This window comes from Muscardinus avellanarius (assembly GCF_963383645.1).
Source record: "Muscardinus avellanarius genome assembly, chromosome: 1".
NCBI classification, from domain to species: Eukaryota; Metazoa; Chordata; class Mammalia; order Rodentia; family Gliridae; genus Muscardinus; species Muscardinus avellanarius.
In genome coordinates this window covers 173,539,279-173,563,653 of record NC_137786.1, presented here as the reverse complement: position 1 = coordinate 173,563,653, position 24,375 = coordinate 173,539,279, and the positions used below count along the sequence as shown (strand labels likewise).

Here is a 24,375-nt window from a genome sequence, read left to right as displayed (position 1 = left end):
TGCTTCACAAGTTATTCCATGAAACTGAAAGAGATAAAATTCTTCCAAACTCCTTTTTTTATGTGGTACTGGGGATTGGAGCTGGGGCATTCTACCTCTGAGTTATAGTTCCAGCCCTATTTTTACTTCAAAATAGGGTCTAGCTAGGTTGATGAGAGTCTCACTACTTGCTGAGGCTGTCCTCACACCTGCGATCCTCCTGTCTCAGCCTCCCAAATACAGGGATTACAGGCAGTCACTGTGTCCCACTCCAAGGTCTATGTACCACACTGATACCAAAACCAAATAAAGATTCCTCAAGAGAAGAAAATTAGAGCCAGGCTTGTAATCCCAGTATTTGAGAGGCTGAGACAGGAGGATCCCAGGTTTTTTGCCAGCCTCAACTACTCAGTGAGACCCTGTCTCAAAATAAAGAATAAAAAATAGGGCTTGGGATGTAGCTTGGAGATAGAATGCCCCTGGGTTTAATTTCAGTACCATGTACATACATACACAGAAACAAAGACCAATATTATTGATGAACATAGACACAAAAGTACTAAACAAAACACTAGCCATATACATCAAATTGGTTTCATCTCAGGAAGGCAAGGCTGGTTCAACATATGCAATACACAAATATAACTAAAGACAAAATTCCATGATCAACCCAAAAGATACTAAAAAAAATTTGACAAAATCCAAAACCCATTCATCTCAAAAACACTGCAAAAAATTGGAATAGAAGGAACACATCTCAACATCATTAAGCTAATATTACAACAAACCTAAAGCCAACCTCATATTGAATGGGGAAAAACTAAGGGAATTCCCTTTAAAATCAGGAAGCACACAAGGATGTCCACTACCACCAGTCCTTTTTAATATAGTCCTCAAGACTCTTGCCAAAGCAATAAGACAAAAGAATGACATCAAAGCAATACAAATTGGAAAAGAATTAAAATTATCTCTATTTGCAGATAACATGACCCCCACCTTTTTTTTGTTGTACTGGGGATGGAACCCAGGGGCATTCTACCTCCAAGATACACCCCTGGCCCCATATTTTATTCTTTATTTTGAAACAGGGTCTCACTGAGTTGCGAAGAGCCTTGCTAAGTAGCTGAGGCTGTCTGCAAACCGCGATCCTCCTGTCTCAGCTTCCCGAAGAATGCTGGGATTACTAGTGAGCACCACCACGCCCGGCTAACATGATGCCATATTTAGAAGACCCAAAAAACTCAACCAAAGGCTACTAGAGCTGATCAACATATTCAACAAAGTAGTAGGATACAAAATCAACCTAACAACAACAACAAAATATTAGCCTAAAAAAAATTGTAGCTTTTCTCTATGCCAACCATGAATCCACTGAGAAAGAAACCCACAAAAATGATTCTATTCCTAATAGCACTCCCTTATTTCATCTTGCCTAAATCTCACTTTACTTATTATGAACTAACCCTAACCTCTGGATGTAGTTGCAGGTGTTTTTGAAAGGGAAATACCACCCCTTTTAGCCAACACCACATCTTACCCTCGAGTAGTTCGTGCTGTCACTATAAGTTGCAACGCTTTGGCCTGAAGCCGCATGTGATGTATAATCACCACCTGCTTATTCTCCACGCCACTGTACATAAACTCCATTTTGTAGGTCTCTTCCATGATCTATAAGGAAAAGGTAACTAAGAATCAGTGAAAATATTAATCTTACCTGAGAAGAGCATAGACTTCTACAATCAAACATTCTTTAAAATTCTAAAGTGAGATTTTTTTAAGAAACGCCTATGCTTTAATCCTTTATTTTATACTTTTATTGGAGTATTACAGTCTCACATCATAATGCAGTTTATAATGATGGTGGCATACACGTACACAGCACTTGGTGAGCTTTACTCCCACTCCCTCCTACTCCCCCCTGCCCCACACAGGGTGCTGAGATTGGCACTGGTATTCTCATGTATGGACATAACGTGCTGGAAATGGCTTCTTCATCGATACCTCACTCCTTCTCTCCTTCCCACAGACCAGCTCCCTGCTCCACTGGAGCTTCTATTCCATTACCTGAAGTCCTGCTATCCCAATTATCCCTCACTCCCACCTATGAGAGAAGCTATGCTTTAATTCTGAACTGAGATTTTTTAAGTAACAAAGTGAAATCAGAATAGTATAACTTGTAAAAAAGAGAGTAAGAAATGTTTTCAATTGAAGAAAAAGACTTTCATCTTTTAGTAAAAGCATCTTGGTTGATGATAAGAAAATTACAAAGCACTGCTTGTTGCCCAAAAACAAATTTGTTGTGCTGTGGGAACAAATGAATACCAGATGCTCCTTGACTGGTAATAGAGTTATATCCCAGTAAACCTACTGGAGTTGAAAATATCCTAAGTCAAAAATGCATTTAATAGCTGGGCATGGTGGCACACACTTGTAATCCCAGCATTTGGGAGGCTGAGACAGGAAGATTGCGGCTCCTGGACAGCCTCAGCTACTTAGTGAGGCCCTCCGCAACTTAGTGAGACCCTGTTTCAAAATAAAGAATAAAATATAGGGCTAGGGGTGTAGCTCAGAGGTAGAATGCCCCTGGGTTCCATCCCCAGTACCACAAAAAAAAAAAGAGAAAAAAAAAGAAATGCATTTAATACATTCAATCTACCTAACATTCTAGCTGAGTCACACCAACATGGGACTGCTAAGCATTAGCTGCTCACCCTCCAGATCACATGGACAGTTGAGGGTGGTGGCACACTGCTCAATATCACTAAAGACACCGTGCATATTACTAGCCTAAGAAAATATGAATGAATGCATGTCACTTTTACAGTTTCAAACTTGAAAGATCATAGGTTGAACCACTGTAAATCAGGAACCGGGACACCCTGTATTCACTCTGTACAGAAACCCAATCTCCAGGAAGTCTTCCAAGAAATAAACATTAGGAACCATTAATCACACATGTCAGTCACCTAGGTAACCTGTGCCATGGCTTGGTCTGTCTGAGGGAGTTTGCGGGCAGAGTAACTACAGAAAACAATGTTTATGACCCAGATCAAGGCCAGATCTTAAGCTCTTGATCAATTCTGTTGAAGTTGGTTATTCTCATCCAAATGATATTTCTCTTTCTCTTCCATGCTTGCCTCCCCTTGAAGGATTTAAGAGAAATAACTCTAGGTTCTCCTACCACTGAGAGTCTGGATCAGATGAGAGGCAATAGATAGGAGAAAGAAAACAGGTGGGTGTGGTGGCACACACCTGTAATCCCAGTACTGAGGAGGCCGAGACAGGAGGATTACAGGTTAAAAACCAGGCTCTGTGATGTAGTGAGACTTTCAGTAACCTAGTGAGGCCTTGTTTCAAAACAAAACATAAAAAGGGCTGAGGGTGTAGCCCGGAGTTCAAATTGCTCTGGTTCAATCCTGAGTACAAAGGGAGAAAGGAAGGGAAGAAGGGAGGGAGAGAGGAAACAGATTCTGGATACCAGGAAATTTTGGATATCAAGTCCTGACTCTATGACTTTACTCTATGAACTTTACCTTGCTAAGCTCTAATGGCTTAGTCTGAAAAAAGTAAAAACTTTCTTCTCCTCTCTAAGTGATTACTGTGAGGGTTAATCAAGGTAATAGGCTTGAATTCATCAGTGAACTGTAATGTAACAAATACAGTCACCATCATTAGCTTCTTAGTGGATCACAGTCACTGGGTCATACAGAGAGACTCACTCTCTGGAAGACAAGACTCAGGGCTTCACCAAGTCCTAGTGCATATGAAAGAAGGGGAACTGTTCAAAGCTAGAAAGAAACAAGCTCGAGGCAAATAAAATTAAATGCTACTTGACAAACTAAGCAAAAATTAAAGGATCTTTTAATATTCAAGAGATAGTAGAGAAAAAATGAGAGCACAGTTGGTTAAAGCTGCATTTTCAGAGGGAAAATTATGATAGTATCAATTAGATTTTAATATATCTATCTGAAATAAACTAACATTTTAGAATACAAAAGAACCTCAGAAATTATCTAATTCAACCGCCACATTTTACACAGGAGTAAAAATCCAGGGAGGTTAATAACTTCCTCAGTATCATACCCAGTAAATTAGAGGCAGACCTGAGACTAGAACCCAGGTCCCCTGACTCCAGGGCCACTGTTATGTCCCTTAATTACACTGCTTTTCCTATCACTAACTTCTATCACAGTTGAAAGTAGGAAGGCGACAGCAGAGGAATGGAAGCAGAGGAGGGCTTCTGGCTCTGCCTCAGACTAGACAAGTACCAGAGACCAGAGAAGAAGTCCTTAGTAAGTTTACCTGTTTTGCTGCTGCAGAGGCCAAGTCACTTTGCTTTAGATATAAAGGTGCAGCCACATTCCACAGCTTTTCCTGCAAGGCCTACCCAGAACAAATAAGGTCAGAACAGAGATCACAAAGACTGACACACTAGGCCAAGGGCTTTCACATATTTTTTCTCAACAATTCTTACCCTAATTTTAAAATTATTTGTTAGATGCACAAAGCCTTTTTGGGGGGAGTTTTGTACTGGTATGTATGTATGTATGTATGTATGTATGTATGTATGTATGTATTTTTATCTATTTATTTATTTATTTAATTTATTTAATTTATTTATTTATTTTTTTGGTGGTACTGGGGTTCCTGGAAGCCCTTCTACCTCCGGTATACACTCCCACGGGCTACACTCCCAGACCTATTTTTTAACATTTTTATGTGGAAACAGAGTCTCTTAAGCCAGCGAGGCTGGCTTCGAACCAGTGCGATCCTCCTGTCTCCGTCTCCCAAGCGCGGGGATTACAAGCATGCGCCACCACGCCCGGCTTTATTTATTTATTTTTGCATGTGTGTATGGTGCTATGGATTGAACAAAGGGTATTCTGCTACAACTTTAGCCCTGTTTTACTTTTACTTGGAAACAGTCTCACTAGGCTGCTGAGAGCCTAACTTGCTGAGACTGGATTCAAACTTGTGATCCTCCTGTCTCTGCCTCCCAAATACTGGGTGGGTTTACAGGCATGGCCACCACTCCCGACTTGGTACTGGGGATTGAATCCAGGGTATTCTGCTACTGAGCTCCATTCCCAACCCTTTTTTAATTTTTGAGCCAGAGTTTTGCTAAATTGTCCAGGCTGGTGTCAAAGCTCAGTGTCTTTCATTTTGTTTGTGTGTATGTGTGGCACTGGAGATGGAACCCATGGGCATTCTACCTACAAGCTACACCTCCAGCCCCACTTGATTATTTTATTTTGAAACAGAGTTTCATTAAATTGCAGATAGCCTCACTAAATTGTTGAGGCTGGCAATGAACTTGCAATCCTGGAGTTACAAGCGTGTATCACCATGGTCAGTCTCATAGTGTCTTTGAAAAGCCACACAATAGTAGAAAGTAGCACAAAGAAACTTTTTGGGGTGAAGAAATGTTCTAATCTTGCCTGTGGTATTGTTTTTACAAATATATACATTTGTGGGAATGTATCTAGCCCAATAAGGATTGTTTAAATCCCAATCTAAACTGGGAATGGTGAAGCATTCTTGTAATCCCAGTACTTGGGAGGCAGAGACAAGAGGATCACAGGTTTGCAGCCAGCCTCAGCTACTTAGTAAGGCTCTAGGCAACTGAGTGAGACCCTGCTTCAAAATACAGAATAAAAAATAGGGCTGAGGATGTAGCTTAGAGGTAGAATGTCCGTGGGTTCAATCTCCAGTACCACCAAACAAACAAACAAACAAACAAACATCCCAGTCTACTACAGTGTACACAACCCAACATCACATATAACCACATATAAAAACACACTTGAACAACACTAAATATAAAAGCACAAATTCACTCCCTTTACAGTGGAAAATACTTCGGGACTCTTCTTTTTATTCTGACTTTAGGCAAATATCATTATTTTTATTTGGGTACTGGGGATTGAACTCAGAAGCATTCTACCTCCAATCTACGCCCTTACTCCTATTTATTTACTTATTTTAAAACAGTTCCCCGCTAGGTTAATGAAGGTTTCATTACTTGCTGAGGCTGTCCTTGAACCGGAAATCCTCCTGTCTCAGCCTCCCAGGTGCTGGGGTAACGAGTGTGCTCCAACACTCCCTGCTTGTCTTGGCTTTAGTCCTAAGTCCTCTTAGTCTTCAAAATGACTAAGAGTTGGCATAGCGGCGCACGCTTGTAATCCCAGTACCACCGCTACTTTGTGAAGCCCTCCACAACCTAGTGAGACCCGTTTGAAAATAAAGAATAAAAAATAGAGTTGGGGGTGTAGCTCAGAGACAGAATGCCCCTGGGTTCAATCCCCAATACCACACAAAAAATAAAAAATAAAGCCAAGACAAAGGTTTATCAAGTGAGAAGGGCTCCCCTAAATCCTGAGCCTAAATTTATAGCAAAATTCTGCTAAAGAAGCTGAAAAACTACTGACCTAGTTTAGCTGTTGTTTTTTGTTTTTAACTCAAGATTCTTAGGTACCAATTTTGGGTATATGGTATCTGGTTACTTGGTATGAAATGCCAGCAAGTGGGCCCTTTGAAGCAATGAAGGGTCAGCATTTCAAGAATGCCATACAAAAGTTCATGAAAAAAATATTTTTTTCGGTACTAGGATTGAACCCAGAAGCATTCTACCTCCGAACTACACCTCCAGCCCTATTTTTTTTCCTTATTTTGAAACAGGGTTTGACTAAGTTGAGGAAGGCCTCACTAAGTTGCTGAAGGTGTCTGAGAACCGTGATCCTCCTGTCGCAGCCTCCCAAATGCTGGGATTGCAAGTGTGTGCCACCACGCCCGGCTATAAAAACCTTTTTTAAATCACACTATATGAAACATTTTAAATCCTGCGATTCAAGCTGGGCATGTGAAACACATCTGTGATCCCAGATATTGGGAGGCAGAGACGAAGGATAGCAGATTCATGGACACCCTCAGCAAGTAGTGAGACCCTCAGCAACCTAGCAAGACCCTGTTCAAAACAAAAACTAAAATTAATATAGGACTGGGGGTGTAACTCAGAAGTAGAATGCCCCTAGCTCAATCCTTGGTAATGCCAAAAAATAAAAAATAAAAATTCTGGGATTCTAATCAAAATGATGACCTAATCTGCTCTAAGTGTATAATAATAAATTTCCTAAAATTTAAAAAGTCAAATTCCTGTGTTAACATTTAATTCAAGATAAATATAATTACATTACAGAGTACATAATTTCTTCATTGCTAAGCAGTTACACAGGATCATAAATAGCTCCAAACACTGCTGGGTCAAATAAAGTGTATACTTAGCAAAACAATTATAAAAATAGTGGATCCAAACCAACCTTGATGAGAAGCAGTTGACACCGAAGGTAGGCAGCAGAGAAGTCGGCTACTCCCGCCAGTTCAGACTGGAGTTCTCCAAGTCTTTGCAGATCCCTACAGTAAATAAAACCCCAAGACAAACACAAGGTGAGGATAATGCCATAAACACGAAGATCAAATAAAAATGATTTTACCATTTTATATTTAGTAAATTGGTCATTAGTTTGGTACTGTGGTCTTCTGCAGTATCAGAGATTGAACGCAGGAGTTTGTGCATGCTGGGCAACGACCCTACTACTGAGTTACATTCTCGGTTGTGGTGGGAGCTGGAATTATTTTTTAAAACATTTATTATTTGAGAGGCGGATAGAACTGCAGATTCAAGGCCAGCCTCAATAATTTAGTGAGACCCTGTTTCAGAAATTTTTTAAAAAGTAAGGTTTGTGGTATAGCTCAGAGGTTTACATCCCCGGGTTCAATCCCTAGTAATCATAAAAAATAAAATAACGTTTTTTCCTTTTTTTGGTGGTACTAGGGGTTGAACTCGGGGGCATTCAACCTCTGACTTATACCCCCATCCTTATTTTATTCTTTATTTCAAAGCTGAGTCTCATTATATTGCAGAGGAACTCACTAAGTTGCTGAGGCTGGCCATGAACCTGTGATCCTCCTGTCTCAGCCTCCCAAATACTGGGATTACAAGCGTGTGTGCCACTGCACCTGGCTCTTTTTTTTCTTCTTTCCCCTCCCTCCCTCCCTTCCTTCGAGATACATCCCCAGCCCTACTTTTTTTTTAAAACAATGTCTCACTAAATTATCCCACACTTGCCATGAATCTGTTAACCTCCTGTTTCAATCTACCATACTGGGATTACAAGTGAGCATTACCATATCTGGCTAACATTTAGTTTTTGGAATAGGTAATAGAATTATCCCTATAAGATACAGAATTCAAAAAATACAACAGGATATACAGTTAAATTAGTACTCCTTCCTATACCTGTGCCTGCTACCCTATTATGCTGTATACCTTCCCAGAGAAAACCACCATGTCCAGTTTGTTTTGACTTCTCCCAGATATGTTGCACATATACAAAATGTACTGGGTTTCTTGACTTTCCTGCTTTTCTTGGGGGCAGGAATACATGTGTGAGCATGTGTGTAACCTAAAAATGGATCTCAGAAATCTGCCCCATCATCATCATCATCACCATCATCATCACCATCATCATCATCACCATCATTATTATTATTTGGCACTGGGGAATTGAACCCAGGAGCATTCTATCTCCATGCCACACCTCCAGCCCTTTTTACTTATTTATTTTTGGTACTGGGGATTGAACCCAGGGGCACTCTACCTCCAAGCACTACCCTCAGCCCTTTGTATTTTTTATTTTGAAAGTGGGCCGTGATAAATTGCTGGGGGTCTTGCTAAGTTGCTGAGACTGTCCTCAAGCCTGCAATCCATCTCAGCCTCCTAAGTACTGGGATTACAGGTGTGTACTGCCCTGCCTAGTCCTTTTATTATTTACTTACTTACTTTATTTTTTTTATTGGGAATTGAATCCAGGGGCATTCTACCATTAAGCTACACCCCCAGCCCTTTTATTCATTGTGTGTGTGCGTGAGTCTGTGTGTGGTACTGGGGGTGGAACACAGTGGCTTTTCTACCTCCAGGCTATACTCTCAGACCTATTTTATACTTTTTTTGGAAACAGAGTCTCATTAAATTGCTGAGAGCCTCACTAAGTAGCTGAGGCTGGCTTCGAACCTGTGCAATCCTCCTGTCTCAGCCGCCCAAGCACGGGGATTACAAGCATGTGCCACCACTACGCCTGGCTCATTTTTTTTTTTTTTTTGAGATAGGGTCTCGCTAAAGCCTGACCACATGGCTGAGGCTGTCCTCTAACTTGCAAGCCCCCTGTCTCAGCCTCTCAATTACTGGGATTACAAGCATATGCCACTATGCCCAGCTTTATTTTTTACTTTGAAACAAGGTCTTGCTACACCTCCAGCCATTTTTACTACTTTTTTTTTTTTTTTGCCAGGTGCAATGGCGCATGTCTGTAATCCCAGTACTTGGGAGGCTAAGACAGTAGGATCATAGGTTAGAGGACAGCCTCAGCAAGTAGTGAGACTTTCATCAACCTAGTGAGACCCATTTTCTTTTATTTTCTTTCTTTCTTTTCTCTTCTTTTTTCTTTTCTTTCTTTCTTTTTTTTTTTTTTTTTTTTTTTTTGTGGTACTGGGGTTCCTGGAAGCCCTTCTCCATCCAGGTTACACTCCCAGACCTATTTTTGTATTTTTTATTTGGAAACAGGGTCTCTTAATCCAGTGTGGCTGGCTTCGAACCAGCACGATCCTACTGTCTCCGCCTCCCAAGCGGGGGGATTACAAGTGTGCCTCACCATGTCTGGCTGTGAGATCCTGTTTCTAAATAAGAACTAAAAAATTGGGCTGGGGGTATACCTCAGAGATAAAATGCCTCTGGGTTCAATCCCTATTAACACACACACACACACACACACACACACACACACACACACACCCAAAAAAATTATTTATTTTTGGTACTGGGGATTAAACCCAGGGGCATTCTACCTCCAATCTATAATCTCGGCCCTTTTATTTTTTATTTTGAAATGGGGTCTCACTAAGTTGCTGGGTGGCCTTGAATCTGTGATCCTCCTTTCTCAGTCTCCTAAGGCCTAGGATTACAGGTATGCACCACCATGCCTGCCGCCCCCCTTTGTGTTTGTGTGATACTGGAGACTGAACTCAGGGGCATTCTACTTCCAAACTATACCCTCAGCCCTATTTCATTTTGAAACAGGGTCTTGCCAAAAGTCTAAGTTGCTGAGGACAGCCTCTGTTTATGAGCCTCTCGTCTCATTCTCCCAAGTGCAGAGATTACAGGCATACACGAGCACACTTGGCTCCCTCATTATTTTTTTAATGGCAACATCAAAATTCCATATAGAAACATTAACAGTAAAACTGGAAGACTTGGGTCACTAGGAAAGCTGAGTATTTCAGGCATAAAATATGAACAGCTCAGACAAAATTATCCACTGAACTAAGCTCCTTGGGTAGCGTTGTGATAATTAGTGTGGCCTTCTAGGGACCTTGATACCAAGAAGGAGCTGTCCCACAAGAAACAAAGAGTGAATTCAGATCCCCAAAATGTCAGTAAAGGTTGGTGTCTGTGAGTCTGAGCGTCTTGAGCTGGTCCTGGAGAGCCTGCTCGCTCGCGGGAACCCAGCACAATGGAAGCCAACACCCCGGAAGTGCAACTTTGGTAACTAGCTGTTCTCTCCCTTTCACTTCTTTTCTTTTTATTTGTTTTGAAATAGAAAATTGTAGTTTTTATCTGGGGCCACTTTTAATTTTATCGTGCTTATATAAGTTTCCATGAACATGCACATACAAATTCAGGCAAAATTTTACCACAAAACTTTCAGCTTGAACATCTTGCCAACTGTACTTAACAATAGCTTTTAAACAATGAATGCTTCACAACAATCTCCAGCTGAAGTTAGTGGATTAGAATAATAAGATACAGACTTTCTTCTTTTAAAGTATTCTGGTAGGCCGGGCATGGTGGCGCACGCTTGTAATCCCCGCGCTTGGGAGGCGGAGACAGGAGGATCGCGCTGCCAGCCGTGCTGGCTTAAGAGACCCTGTTTCAAAAATTAAAAAATAGGTCTGGGAGTTTAGCCCGGAGGTAGAACCCCAGTACCACCAAAAAAAAAAAAAAATTATTCTGGTCCCTAAAAATGCAGTAGGGTCAAATGCATTCACTGGAAATACCATTTGCTTTTTTCAAAAAAGAGAGCAGGAATACTACTAGATCCACATTATGAAAACCTTGCCAGATTTTCAAGACAACTACTTACCATCCATGTTTAAAAACTCTACACCATCAGAGGCAAAATATATAAGAGGGAAAGTAATTAAAGTTGTTTCTAGTCTCTTCACCCAAGTACACTCTTATAAAATCTTACGGAAAAATTAAATACACAGAAAGCGATTCTCTTTATATTTGATCTGTCAGCCAAAAGTAACTAATTCCCTGTATAGGAGGAAACTCAAGCTGTTTTGTTTTGTTTTTGTGGTACTGGGGATTGAACTCAGAGGCATTTTACCTCTGAGCTACAACCCCTAACCCTATTTTTTTTTTTTTTTTTTTTTTGCAGGTCTTGGGGTGGAACCCAGGGGCATTTGACCTCCGAGTTACAGCCCCTGCCCTATTTTTTATTTTGAAACCGGGTCTCACTGAGTTGCAGAGGGCCTCACTAAGTAGCTGAGGCTGTCTTCGAACCACGATCCTCCAGGTCTCAGCCTCCCAAATGCTGGGATTACAAGCGTGCGCCACCACGCCCGGCTCCTCCTAACCCTATTTTATTTTTATTTTGAAACAGGGTCTCGCTATATTGATGAAAGTCTCACTACTTGCTGAGGCTGTCCTTAACAATGTGATCCTCCTGTCTCATCCTCACAAGTACTGGAATTACAAGCATATACCACCATGCTCGGCTCAAAACTCAACCATAAAATGTTTACCTGTTTAAAAATGTCAATCCTAGCTGGATGTGGTGGCACATGCTTATAATCCCAGCATTCGGAGGCTGAGAACGGGGGATTGCGGGTCATGGACAGCCTCAGCTACTTGTGAGTAGCAACTCAGTGAGACCCTGTTTCAAAAATAAAAAGACTAAAAACTAGGGCTAGGGGTGAAGCTCAGAGGTACAGTGCCCCTGGGTTCCATTACCGGTACCACACACACACACACACACACACACACACACACACACACACACAAATAATAATAATAAATGTCAATCCTAAAATGACATCAAGACATAAAAAAAAAAACTGCAAATTTAAGATGATGCTTAAAATGAAAGCTAAGGTTCAAAGACAGCTTTGGTAGTGCACCTTTGTAATTCTAGCATTTGGGAGGCTGAGACAAGAGGATCGTGGTTTGCAGGCAACCTCAGCTACATAGTGAGGCCCTCTGCAACTTAGTGAGACCCTGTTTCAAATAAAGAATAAAAAAATAGGGCAGGGGTGTAGCTTGGAGGCTGAATGCCCCTGGATTCCATCCCCAGACCCGCAAAAATAAGAAAATAACTGTAATTCTACTGATTCCAGATAAATGAAGTCCCATGTATTTCAAGTTAAAAGGAGCTGTTTTCCCAGGCGTCGTATGCTTGTAATCTCAGTACTTGGGAGGCTGAGACAGGAGGATTGCAAGTTCATGGCCCACGTTGGCTGTTTAGTGAGGCTCTCTGCAACTAGTGAGACCTTGATTTAAAATAAAGAATAAGCCCCTGAGTCTCATCCCCAGTACCACAAAAATAAATAAATAAGTAAATAAAGATAAAAAGAAAATAAAAGAATAAAACATAGGTCCAGGGTGTAGCTCAGAGGTAAAATTCCCTGGGTTCAATTCCCAGTACCACAAAATAAATAAATAAAATAAAATGAGGTATTTTACTTCAAATTTACAGCTCGATTATAGAATACTTCAAAAGTGATATGGTTCCTAAAACAATATTGTATCCTTCCAGTAACAGCACTTTTATGGAATTACATAAAAATCCAAACTCTGAAACATGAAAAGTCATTATACAACCTGAGAACAAGAAGATTAATGGCTGCAGAATTCCTTAAAAGACAATCCCCTCACTCTCAGTAAGGTGACCTTAACACATGATTACAGTTATAAAATTTTGATTGGATTTACTTGCAAAATAGCAAGAGCATGTCCAGTGTATCCAGCCACAGATAGGTTTAAATGTCCAAGAAAAATTTTATAACTGTCCAACGAATAACCAATACAACTGCTCTTCTCAAAGCTCTGTCATCCATAGCAGTATGATAAACTGCACAAGCAGCCCTACAGAGCAGCTACATGGCTCCCTTTCTTTACAGGTAATGATCCAAGATCAGACACCTTGGGACAGGACAAAGTAAGACTTAAACCAGGCCTTCTGAATTTAACCTCCTCATACTAGATGTTCTGTGCCATACAAACAGTTGAGAGATGAAAGGCGATAAGACCTGCATTCTCGTTCGGCCCTTGCTCCCCCAGTTCTTGGTATGGCTGTCTCCCCTCTTGGCCTGGCTAACCTGACTTGTTTTCATCCTTCAAGTCATCACGCAGACCAGCAGAGGAAGGGTTAGGCGCCCTCCCTCTTCTCCTAGAGAGCCCTAGATTTACTTACAACAGAATGCAAAAAACAATTTAAAAAAAAAATTTGGTACTGGGAATTGAACTCAGGTGAAGGCATAAGGGTGAAGTTTATTGTTTTTTGTTTTGGGTACTGAGGGTGGTACCCAGGGGTATTCGACCTCCAAGCTATACCCCCAGCCCTTTTTTTTATTCTTTATTTTGAAACAGGGTCTCACTGAGTAGCAGAGGGCCTCACTAAGTAGCTGAGGCTGGCTAGGAACTGTGATCCTCCTGTCTCAGCCTCCCAATGCTAGATTAAAATCGTGCAACACCACACCTGGCTCAAGGGTGAAGTTTGTTTCACCCTAATACTAAGAATTAATTATCAGAGAACATTCTGTATGAAACTCAACTAACATTTTACTTTTCAATAACTACAAAAATGGTATTTTGTGAAGCAGCCCAAGGATCATCTGATCTAATCTCTATTTGGTACAGTAATCATATCATAGAGTATTAATTTTATTATTTTTTTCTTTGTGGTACTAGGAATTTAACCCAGGGGATTCTAGCTAAGAGCTATCTATCCAGTGATATATATATATATATATATATATATATATATATATATATATATATTTTTTTTTTTTTTTTTAATTTGAAAACAGGGTCTAATTAAGTTGCTGACAGCCTTGATAAGTTGCTGAGGCTGGTTTCAAACCTGCAACCCTCCTGTCTCAGCTTCCCAACTACTGGGATTGCAAGTATATGCCACTACATCTGGCTAGAGCATCAATTCTATTATTTATTTATTTGGTATTAGAGATTGAACCCAGGGGCATTTTACCTCCAAGGTACACCCTAAGCCCTATTCTTTTTTTTTTTTTTTTTTTTTTGGCAGGTGTGGGGATGGAACCCAGGGGTATTCGACCTCCGAGTTACACCCCCTGCCCTGTTTTTTCTTTTTTTCTGAAACATGGTCTCACTAAGTTGCAGAGTGCCTCACTAAGTAGTTGAGGCTCTCCGTGAACTGCAATCCTCCTGTCTCAGCCTCCTGAATGCTGGAATTACAAGCGTGTGCCATCACGCCAGGCCCTATTTTATTCTTATTTGGAAACGGGGTCTTGTTAGGCTGATGAGAGTCTCACTACTTGCTAAGATTGTCCTCAAACCTGTGATCCTCCTGTCTCAGCCTCCCAAGCACTGGGATTATAGGCATGCACCACCGTGCCCAGCTTGAGCATCAATTTTAGAGTCAGACAAAGTCCTATTCAAATCCTGGCTATACTGCCGAGGGGTTAGGCCGGTGCTGGGGCCAGCGAGGCCGGCATCGGAGCCTGCCGTAAGGCAAGGCCGGTACTGGGGCCTCCAAGGCCAGGATAAGAGCCTGCCGAGGGGTTAGGCCGGTGCTGGGGCCAGCGAGGCCGGCATCGGAGCCTGCCTTGAGGCATGACCAGTGCTGGGGCCTCCAAGGCCGGGATCGGAGCCTGCCGAGGGGTTAGGCTGGTGCTGGGGCCAGTGAGGCCGGCATCGGAGCCTGCCTTGAGGCAAGGCCGGTACTGGGGTCTCCGAGGCCAGGATAAGAGCTTGCCGAGGGGTTAGGCCGGTGCTGGGGCCAGCAAGGCCGGCATTGGAGCCTGCCGTGAGGCTAGGCCGGTGCTGGGGCCTCTGAGGCCAGGACTGGAATCCTGCCAAGGGGTTAGACCGGTGCAGGGGCCAATGGCCAGCATCGGAGCCTGGCGTGAGGCAAGTTCACTCCTGCGGCCTCCAAGGCCGGGACCAAAGCCAGCTTAGGGGTTAGACCGGTGCAGGGGCCAGCGAGACCAGAACTGGGGCCTCCCATGAGGCAAGGCCGCTGCTTGAGCCAGCGAGGTCTGGATCAGTCCACTGAGTAGCCAGGCCACTACTGGGACCATCAAGAGTGGGATCGGTACTTGCAACGCAGCATGCACAGAGAAATATCGCAGAAAATATAAATCAGACGCTTCTCTTAATCAGCAATAACTAGGAGGAAAAGGGCAACAGGAAGAGGTTGAGCTATAGAAAGGGCCCTATAGTGAAGCAACTAATGTGACCAATCAGAGGGTATGCAATGCTGGAGGACGGAGCCTCTTTAAAACGCAGGAGGTACATAAACAAATGTATCAAAGTAAATCACCAAAGAAGCGTGGGATGGAAGGAGGGGGAGGGAATGGGATGGGGGCTGGAGGAGGGCTAATTGGATGATGTGTGCTTGTATATCCTCTCAAGTCTTGTACACCAATGTGATTGATATATGACTACAATGCACCAATTTAAAAAATAAAGTAATAAAAAATAAATAAATTAAATTAAATTAAAAAAAAAAAAAAAAAAAAAAACAAATCCTGGCTATAACCACTTCCTAGCAAATCACTTCACAGCAGTAAAAATGTTGGTAAAGCACAGCAGGGCCTCAAGATACTGTTCACTGGCTTTCCTTTCTGGATCTTTCACCATCCTGATTCCCCTCCAGAGAAAACACTCCTGCTAGAAACATAATGCCCAGGACTGGCCATAGCCCTGGATCAGTGATCTTGCCAGCCTAAAGCCCAGTAGAACTACCCACCACCTCAGAAAGCACACATCATGAAGGCAACTCACACCAACAAGTGTTTCCTGAACGCCTATTAACAGCCCATACTGTAGCTAAAGACCAGATTGGCTTGCTTTTCAGCATTATGCACTTGTTTTAGTGCTAAAAGGATAAAACTGTCAAGGACAAAACATAAACGTTTATTTAGCTCGAGGTAAGTCAGGAGGTGCAGCTTATTTTCCTGGGCTCAGCGCCAACAATCTCATTTAGTGGCCTCTAAAACTAAGCACTACAGTGAAGGGGGGAAAGGGGGGAAAATTATAATCAAGGCATCACTTCACAAGAGATAAAGAGAGAACTAGAACTATGGCTGGCAGAGCCCTGAACTGCCCATAGCTTAGAGCAGGCTCAGCAAATTTCATCTATAAAAGGTCAGATAGTGAATATTTTAGGCTTTACAGGTGCTGCGGCAACTATTCAACTCTGCTACTAAAGCAAGAAAGCAGCCAGAGACAAGACTTAAACACATGTGTGGCTCTGTTTCAACTTAAAAAACAAAAATATTCTGATGCTGGGTATTGAACCCAGGGCCTCGTGTATGCTAGGCAAGTCCTCTTCCACCTAGCCGCATCCCTAGCCTGCAATTAAATCTTATGTATAGGTCTCAATCTCCTTCCCCTCTTTCCTCTCTCCCCCATTCCTCTTTTCCTCTCTCCTTTCTTTCTCATCTCTCTCCTCTCTTCTTTCTCTCATTTTCCCATCGCCCATCAGTATAAATAAATAATTAAAAATAAATTAATTTTACTTACAAAAGCAGGGAGTGGGCCAGATGAAGGCCACAGGCTGCATTTTCATGATCCCTAGTTCAGAGCATTTTCTGACACGTCACAGGCACTCAGTAAATATCAAGAATATGACTGAATGTACAGTATCAAGAGAATAGATTATCATGCTAAAGCCATTTCAACATTATTTTTGTACTAGGGAATGAGCCCAGGGGCATTTCACCTCTGAGCTACACACCAGCCCTTTTTATTTTGTTTTGAAATGGAGTCTTGCTAATTTGCTGAGGCTGCCCTTAAGCCTGTCTCACCCTCCCAAGTACTGGGATGATAGGTGTGCACTTCCACTCTCGGCTACTTCTTCGCTTTAGAATATAAATTAGCTTTAGCCTCTGCAGCCAATATGGCTTCTTCAACACTTGGTTTTCTTCACCAGGTTCAGTGTGTTAAGGATCAAGCAGCTCTGTAGCCCTTCTGAATAATGCTATCACTGCAAAGTGGGAGACAACTGAGTCCCTGCTTTCACTTGAGATTTGTTCTTTGTAGCATCTATCATATCTGGTGGGATCTCCATCAATTTGTGATAAGAGGTCCAAAGCAAGATTTTCTTATCAAAGCCAGGCAGGGTGTTACATGACTAGCAGAATGGTTGGAACTGTAATCTCAGCATTAATCAATTGCAGGCTGTAATCTTAGCATTTTGGAGTTTGAGACAAAAGTATCAAAGTGGTTCATGGACAGCCTCAGCTACTTAGTGAGACTGTTTCAAAATAAAGAATTAAAAAAAAAATGGGCTGGGAGTGTAGCTAGAAGGTAGAAGGCCCCTGGGTTTCAGCCCCTGGTACCGCAAAAAGAAAAAAAGATAATTTTCTTACCAAATTATGAAACTCTGTAAACCTTGTCTGTTTGGGAATCAAACCACTGGGGTCCCCACAGATGGAGTAGTGAGGGATATCTCGAACGGGAGAGAAGGTATGGCCTTCTACATGGCTTCCCCAGAGCACAGAGGATTATGTGGTCCCAGCACGCAGTATGCCTTCTCATAACCACGTTCATGGCCACACCCTCACCTGTTCCCACAGGGGCACGTTTTCTCTCCTAAAGCCTGTCTGTACCACAGCACTCCAAGGGGGAAAAGAATGCCAAGTTTTTGTAGGGCTACTCTATTACCAGACCACTCCTACCTTGCTCCCAGCCAGTCACCACTTCCACAGGATGAGTGAACTGGAGCCCAGAGCAGTTTGGGAGCTGAGACCTAGACTGTGGCCTTGGCTCACTCAGGCAGATTCCAATCTTCATCTACTGCATTTTCCTAGATTACACGGTTGTCAACTTAAAAACTGCATTTCCCAGTCTCTTGAGTTATGTTCCAGATCTGATTTAGTGCTGGGCAATCAAACATGCTCTCCTGAGTTCTGCACAGAGTTCTGAACAGAGTTGAGCTGGAAAGAGGCAGAGTAATGCAGACGGCTCAGGAGCCAGGAGCTCTGCCGGTGGCATGCGGCTCAACAGGCAGCTTTGCTGACCCTGGGAAGAATGGCAGCCCCCTTGGTGGCCCAGTCAGGGGAGCGGCTCTGGGAAGCATTCCTGGAAACTCAACCAGTATGTTCCTTTAATCGTTCCAACAATTCTGTGAGTCATGTAACATCCTGTAATAATTTTTTTCCTGCTTAAATTAGGTTTTGTTTTTTCACTTTAAAAAGTCTGCATTTCCCAGCTCTTTTAGGCTAGACATGGCCATGTGACTTAGGCTTCAATCAGCAGAATGCAAGTAAAACTAGAATCTGCAAGCTTGGGAAAATATCTTTAAAAGTGACTGAAGGTGAAATTAATGCCCTTCTTTTTCTCCCACAGGCCAGCATATAGAAAGAATAATTAGATTTTGGATGGTTAGACAGAAGATCACGTCACAAGTAAGAATGAGCCTAGACCCATGGTGGTACTGTAATCCCAGTACTTGGGAGGACAAAACAAGAGGATCACAGATTTGAAGGCAGCCTCAGCACCTTTGTAAGGCCCTCAGTCATGTAGTAAAACCATGTTTTAAAATGAAAAAACAAGCCAGGCGTGGTGGCACACACTTGTAATCCCAGCGTCTGGAAGCCGAGACAGGAGGATTGCATAAGTTTGAAGCCAGCCCCATCTACTTAGTAAGGCTCTCAGCAACTTAGTGAGACCCTATTTCTAAATGAAGTATAAAATAGGTCTGGGAGTGTAGCCCGAAGGTAGACAAGCCCCTGGTTTCCACGCCCAGTACCACAAAATTAAATAAATAAATAAATAAATAATAAAGTTTGAGAGAGTTGGGTTTGCTGGGTGTGGTGGTACATGTCTGTAATACTAATACTTGAGAGGCTGAGACAGGAGGATTGCATAAGTTTGAAGCCAGCCTCAATTACTTAGTGAGGCCCTCTGCAATTTAGTTTCAAAATTAAGAAGAAATATGAACGGGGGTGTAACTCAAAGGTAGAATAGCCCAGGATTTGATCCCCAGTACCACACACAAAAATAAATCAATAAAAATTTTAAAAAATAGGTCTGGGAGTAGGGCTCGGAGCTAGAATGCCCAGTTCCACAAAACAACAACAAAAAACAAACAAACAAACAAAGCCCCCCCAAAAATGAGCCTCTACCCACAATGGTCAGCTTAGCCTTTTCTTGCTTAAACTGTCATTCTAGTAAGCCACTGCTTTTTGGCATTTCTGTCATCCATTCTAACTAATGTATAAGAAAGAAAAAGTGAAAGCAGGTTCTTTGTAATTTTATTTGTGCTAGTCATCAATCAAGTCATTAATACAAACAATGTTGTTAAAAATAAGTTTAAAAGCCGGGCGTGGTAGCACAGGCTTGTAATCCCAGCACTCAGGAGGCTGAGACCAGAGGATCAAGGTTCACAGACAGCCTCAGCTACTTAGGCCCTCTGCAACTCAGTGAGACCTTGTTTCAAAATAAAGAATACAAAATAGGGCAGGAGGTATAGCTTGGAGGTGGAATGTCCCTGGGTTCCACTCCCAGACCCACAAAAATAAATAAATAAATAAATAAATAGCTTAAAATAGAAATAAAATATTTTATAAATAAATAAATAAAAATAAAATATAAAATATTTTAAAAATAAAGCTAAAGGACAATCTAACACAAACAGAAACAAATCACAAAACCATGTGAGCATGTATACCAACAAAGCCAGAAGCCAAATAACCAGCAGTGGAATTCAAAGCAGCCCCACTGAGCAGCACAATGCCGAGGCCGTCCAAGGAAGCCGGGATGGAGCTCGCCTTACCTGATGGTGAACTCCAGCAGCTCCTGGGCTCCTTGAGGGTCCAAGTGCTGAAGACTATACACCCTTTCGAGGCTCTGCTGCAGAAACTGCTGGGAAGGATCCTCATGGGGCATGATGCTGGGGGAGACAGCTGACGACACTAGTTTTCTGCCCGGCAACTACACAAACAGGGGGAGCACAGTGTGACCAAGTTCTGTGATTTGGCTTGTGGTAACACAAAGAACCCAAAAAATGTGAATTAAACTAAGCAAAGAGAAAAAAGGCTTCTAGCCTTTTTTTGTGAATGACCTTCCTCCTCTTCCCTTCCAGAGTAGGAAGGGAAGAAAACAGCAGTAGGGAAAGACAGAGGGATGGAGAGAGTGAACATGAAAATGCAAACGTGGTCTACCCAACACAGCCACAGCTGCCAGGAAAAAGAGAGGGTGTGATATTATTTCCTGTTGCTAACCATAGGAAAGGGTCTAAAAGTTAATCCATTGTTACATCTGCTTTTTGTGTGTGTGTATGTGTCTTACCAGAGATTGAACAGAGGGGTGTTCTATCTCTGAGCTATACCTCTAGCCCTATGTTATTTTTTATTTGGAAACAGGGTCTCACTAGATTACTGAGAGCCTCGCAAAGTTGCTAAGGCTGTCCTTAAACCTGTGATTCTCCTGTCTCAGTCTCCCAAGTACTGGGATTACGGGTGTGTACCACCATGCCCAGCAGATTTCTTTCATCGTGAATGCATGAAGGAATGAGTTATCAGAGAATTTAAAGCCTGTGTTCTATTTAATAACCACAAAGCACTAAAAAAAAAAAAAAAAAAAAAAAAAAAGCAGAAGCAAAGACAGTTCGTTTGTGTGGGGGGTTACTGGGGCTCCTGGAAACCCTTCTACCTCCGGGCTATACTCCCAGACCTATCCCCCCCCTTTGGAAACAGGGTCTCTTAAGCCAGTGAGGCTGGCTTCAAACCTGCTTGATCCTCCTGTCTCCAACTCCCAAGCACAGGGATTACAAGCGTGCGCCACCACACCCAGCTGACAGATGTTTTCAACATACCTTCAAGGGAGGAACAAGATGAGAAAGACTGTCTCGAAGGTAGGCATAGTGCCTGAAGGTGTGATCTGAGAATAAGGCTGGCATTGTTGGACAGGTTTTAGCAGCATTGAAAATAAGAACCAAAACTGCAATGTCTGATAGATAAGTGGGTTAAGTAAACTTGCAAGTATAAAATCTGGGACCCCCACGTTCCATACCCCAAATCCCCATTATAATTCTCAAATAGTCAAAAAAAACCACAAATTTAAACAAGGAGGTATATTCTCCCATTCTACCCACATCCCCAGTTCTCAGAGGTTTTAAAAGTAATGGATGATGCTGTTGAGAAAACCAACAAATGCAAACTGATGTACACTGCCTGTTAAAGTACATACTGGCCGGGCATGGTGGCGCACGCTTATAATCCCAGTATTTAGGAGGCTCAGACAGGAGGATTGCAGTTTGCAGACAGCCTCAGCTTCTTAGTGAGGCCCTCAGCAACTTAGTGAGAACTTGTTTCAAAATAAAGAATAAAAAATTAGGGCTGGGGGTGTATCTCAGAGGTAGAATGTTCCTGGGTTCCATCCTCAGTTGCACACACACACACACACACAAAAAGGCCAGGCGTGGTGATGCACGCTTATAATCCTCGCGCTTGGGAGGCTGAGACAGGAGGAACACGCAGGTTTGAAGCCAGCTTCAACAGGCTTAAAAGACCTTCTTTCCAAATAAAATATAAAATAGGTCTGAGAGTGTAACCCAGAGGTAGAAGGCAGCTGGGTTCCATCCCCAGGACCATCAAAAAAAAAAAAAAAACAAGAATGTGACTTTCTTAGAGGTAAAAGTAGTTGGGCATTGGTTGGTAATAATGATACTAAACTTAAAAAATATTCTCAAAACCTATTGTGAAAGTAAACAAGAGGAATGAAGGGAGAGTAAAATGGTCACCTTCATTTAACACCTTATTTGGCTGATCTCTGTTTCAATAAATATCTGTAAACCTCATGGAGGATTTGCCCTGAAGAAAGAGGAAGCCTGTGAGAATGGAACATGTTTCCATTAGTGGAAAGCAATCCAATCCCACCGTGTGTTACACAGGGCCACAGTAAACCCACGGAACTTGTGCAGAGGCGCGTAATCATACGACCTGGCGCAGGGCATCATCCCCTCACACCGCACATCAGACTAAACACAGTGTGAGGCAAAAGAGAAAGTGCACAGGCTTCAAAATTAGACATTTTTGCTTTAAATTCCAGATCTGCGCAAGAGTCACATTCAAATAAACGTGTATTTTCATATGTAAACTGTAAAAAAATACATCCTTTGAAGACTGTTTAGATCAGTGATAAAATGTACAAAAACATTTAATATGTGTGTAGAATGTAATAAGCACAAAATAATGCCAAAAATAATTATTAGTATTAAAAGGCAAAAATAGATTACTGTGAAAACAACAACAATGAAATCTATGAATAATAACTACCAGATTCCCTCAAACATACTTCTTTCCCTAAAGGAATAGGAAAAAATAAAACCCAGACCACTGCAGCTACACTGTAAACAGAGATGCCAGGATTCCCTGTCAATGGAGCAAAACCCATCTTACGCACAAAGGATACAGGCTGGGTCGTCCATGTCTGGCTCAGCTGTGTCAAAAAATGGGTGGGTGCTCAAGAGCTCCGGCACCAAAGGAAGCACCAGGGTAGGATGCCGACTTCCGAGGAACTTCAAGCACCTGAAACAAACAAACAAAAACCCCTTTAGTAAATTAATATGTGCCTGGAAAAAGTCCCAGGAAAATAAGGATAATCAATCAGAAAAATCTGAGTCATAATTAGATTCATATAAAATATGATTCATAATTCCACTTTTGCTAACATGATGACTTCAGGTAAGTCATCCAACTATTCTGGAACTCAGTTAATTCATCTAAAAAATAGTAATTATAAAGCTGGGCTTGGCGGCTCATGCCTGTAATTCCAGTACTTTGGAGGCTGAGACAAGAGGATCGCAGGTTCTCAGCAACTTAGTGAGACTCTGTTTCAAAAAAAATAAAAATAAAATATGTGTGTGTGTGTGTGTGTGTGTGTGTGTGTGTGTGTGTGCATATATGTATATATACATACATAAATCAGTCTGGGGGTGTAGCTCAGGAGTAAAATGCATGAGCTCAATCCCCAGTACCACATAACACATACAAAAGGTAATTATATAAAAGATCACTGGCACAACAGCTTATTGTTTAACCATTTAACCAACAGCCATTCCCCCCAGCTTCATTGCCAAAGAGTCCTGATTTACTTCATGGACAGGGGAGGCTGCAAAGTGCTCAGAGAACATAAACTCAGCTGGGCATGGTGACACACGCCTATGATCCCAATACTTTCCAGGCCGAGACAGGAGGATCACAGGTCCAAGGCCAACCTCAGCTACTTAGTGAAACCTTATTTCCAAATAAGTAAAATAGAAGGCCGGGAGTGATGGCGCACCTTGTAATCCCCATGTTTGAGAGGCTGAATTAGGAGGATCGCACAGGTTCGAAGCCAACCTCAGCTACTTAGTGAGGCCCTCAGTAACTTAGTGAGACCCTGTTTCCAAATAAAATATAAAATAGGTCTGGGAGTATAGCCCAAAGGTAGAAAAGCCCCTGGGTTCCACCCCCAGTACCACCAAAAAATTAAAAATAAATAAATAAATAAATAAATAAATAAATAAATAAATAAAATAGGGATGGGAGTGTAGCTCAGAGTTAGAATGTCCCTGGGTTCAGCCGGGCGTGGTGGCGCACGCTTGTAATCCCAGCGCTTGGGAGGCTGAGACAGGAGGATCGCGCAGGTTCGAAGCCAGCCTCAGCTACTTAGTGAGGCACTCAGCAACTTAGTGAGACCCTGTTTCCAAATAAAATATAAAATGGGTCTGGGAGTATAGCCTGGAGGTAGAAAGCCTCTGGGTTCCACCCCCAGTACCACCAAAAAAAAAAAAAGAATGTCCCTGGGTTCAATCTCTAGTATAACAAAATAATTAATAATAATAATAATAATAATAATAACAACAATAACAACAACCTCAGAAAGTCACTATAAGGATTAAATGGGCTAACAAAAATATTAAACTCGCCAGGCATGGTGGGGCACACTTGTAATCCCAGCATTCAGGAGGCTGACACTGGAGGATTGTGGTTCACGGACAGCTTCAGATACTTAGCAAGGCCCTTTGCAACTCAGTGAGATCTTGTTTAAAAAAAAAAAAAAAAAGGACTAAAAATCAGGGCTGGGGGTGT

General features: G+C 42.1%; 1 protein-coding gene across 3 annotated transcripts in view; it reads right to left on the bottom strand.

Moving 5' to 3' along the window:
• Positions 1-24,375, bottom strand: part of INTS4 (integrator complex subunit 4) — a gene marked incomplete at both ends in the record, with an annotated part of 90,454 nt that overhangs the window by 16,214 nt on the left and 49,865 nt on the right. For all 3 annotated transcript variants that reach the window (XM_080695252.1, XM_080695254.1, XM_080695253.1), the window contains 6 exons: positions 1,517-1,647; positions 4,282-4,362; positions 7,296-7,389; positions 20,076-20,233; positions 21,117-21,250; positions 22,715-22,830. In XM_080695252.1, coding sequence (XP_080551378.1) covers positions 1,517-1,647; positions 4,282-4,362; positions 7,296-7,389; positions 20,076-20,233; positions 21,117-21,250; positions 22,715-22,830 — 714 coding nt within the window. The remainder of the gene's footprint in view (positions 1-1,516; positions 1,648-4,281; positions 4,363-7,295; positions 7,390-20,075; positions 20,234-21,116; positions 21,251-22,714; positions 22,831-24,375) is intronic.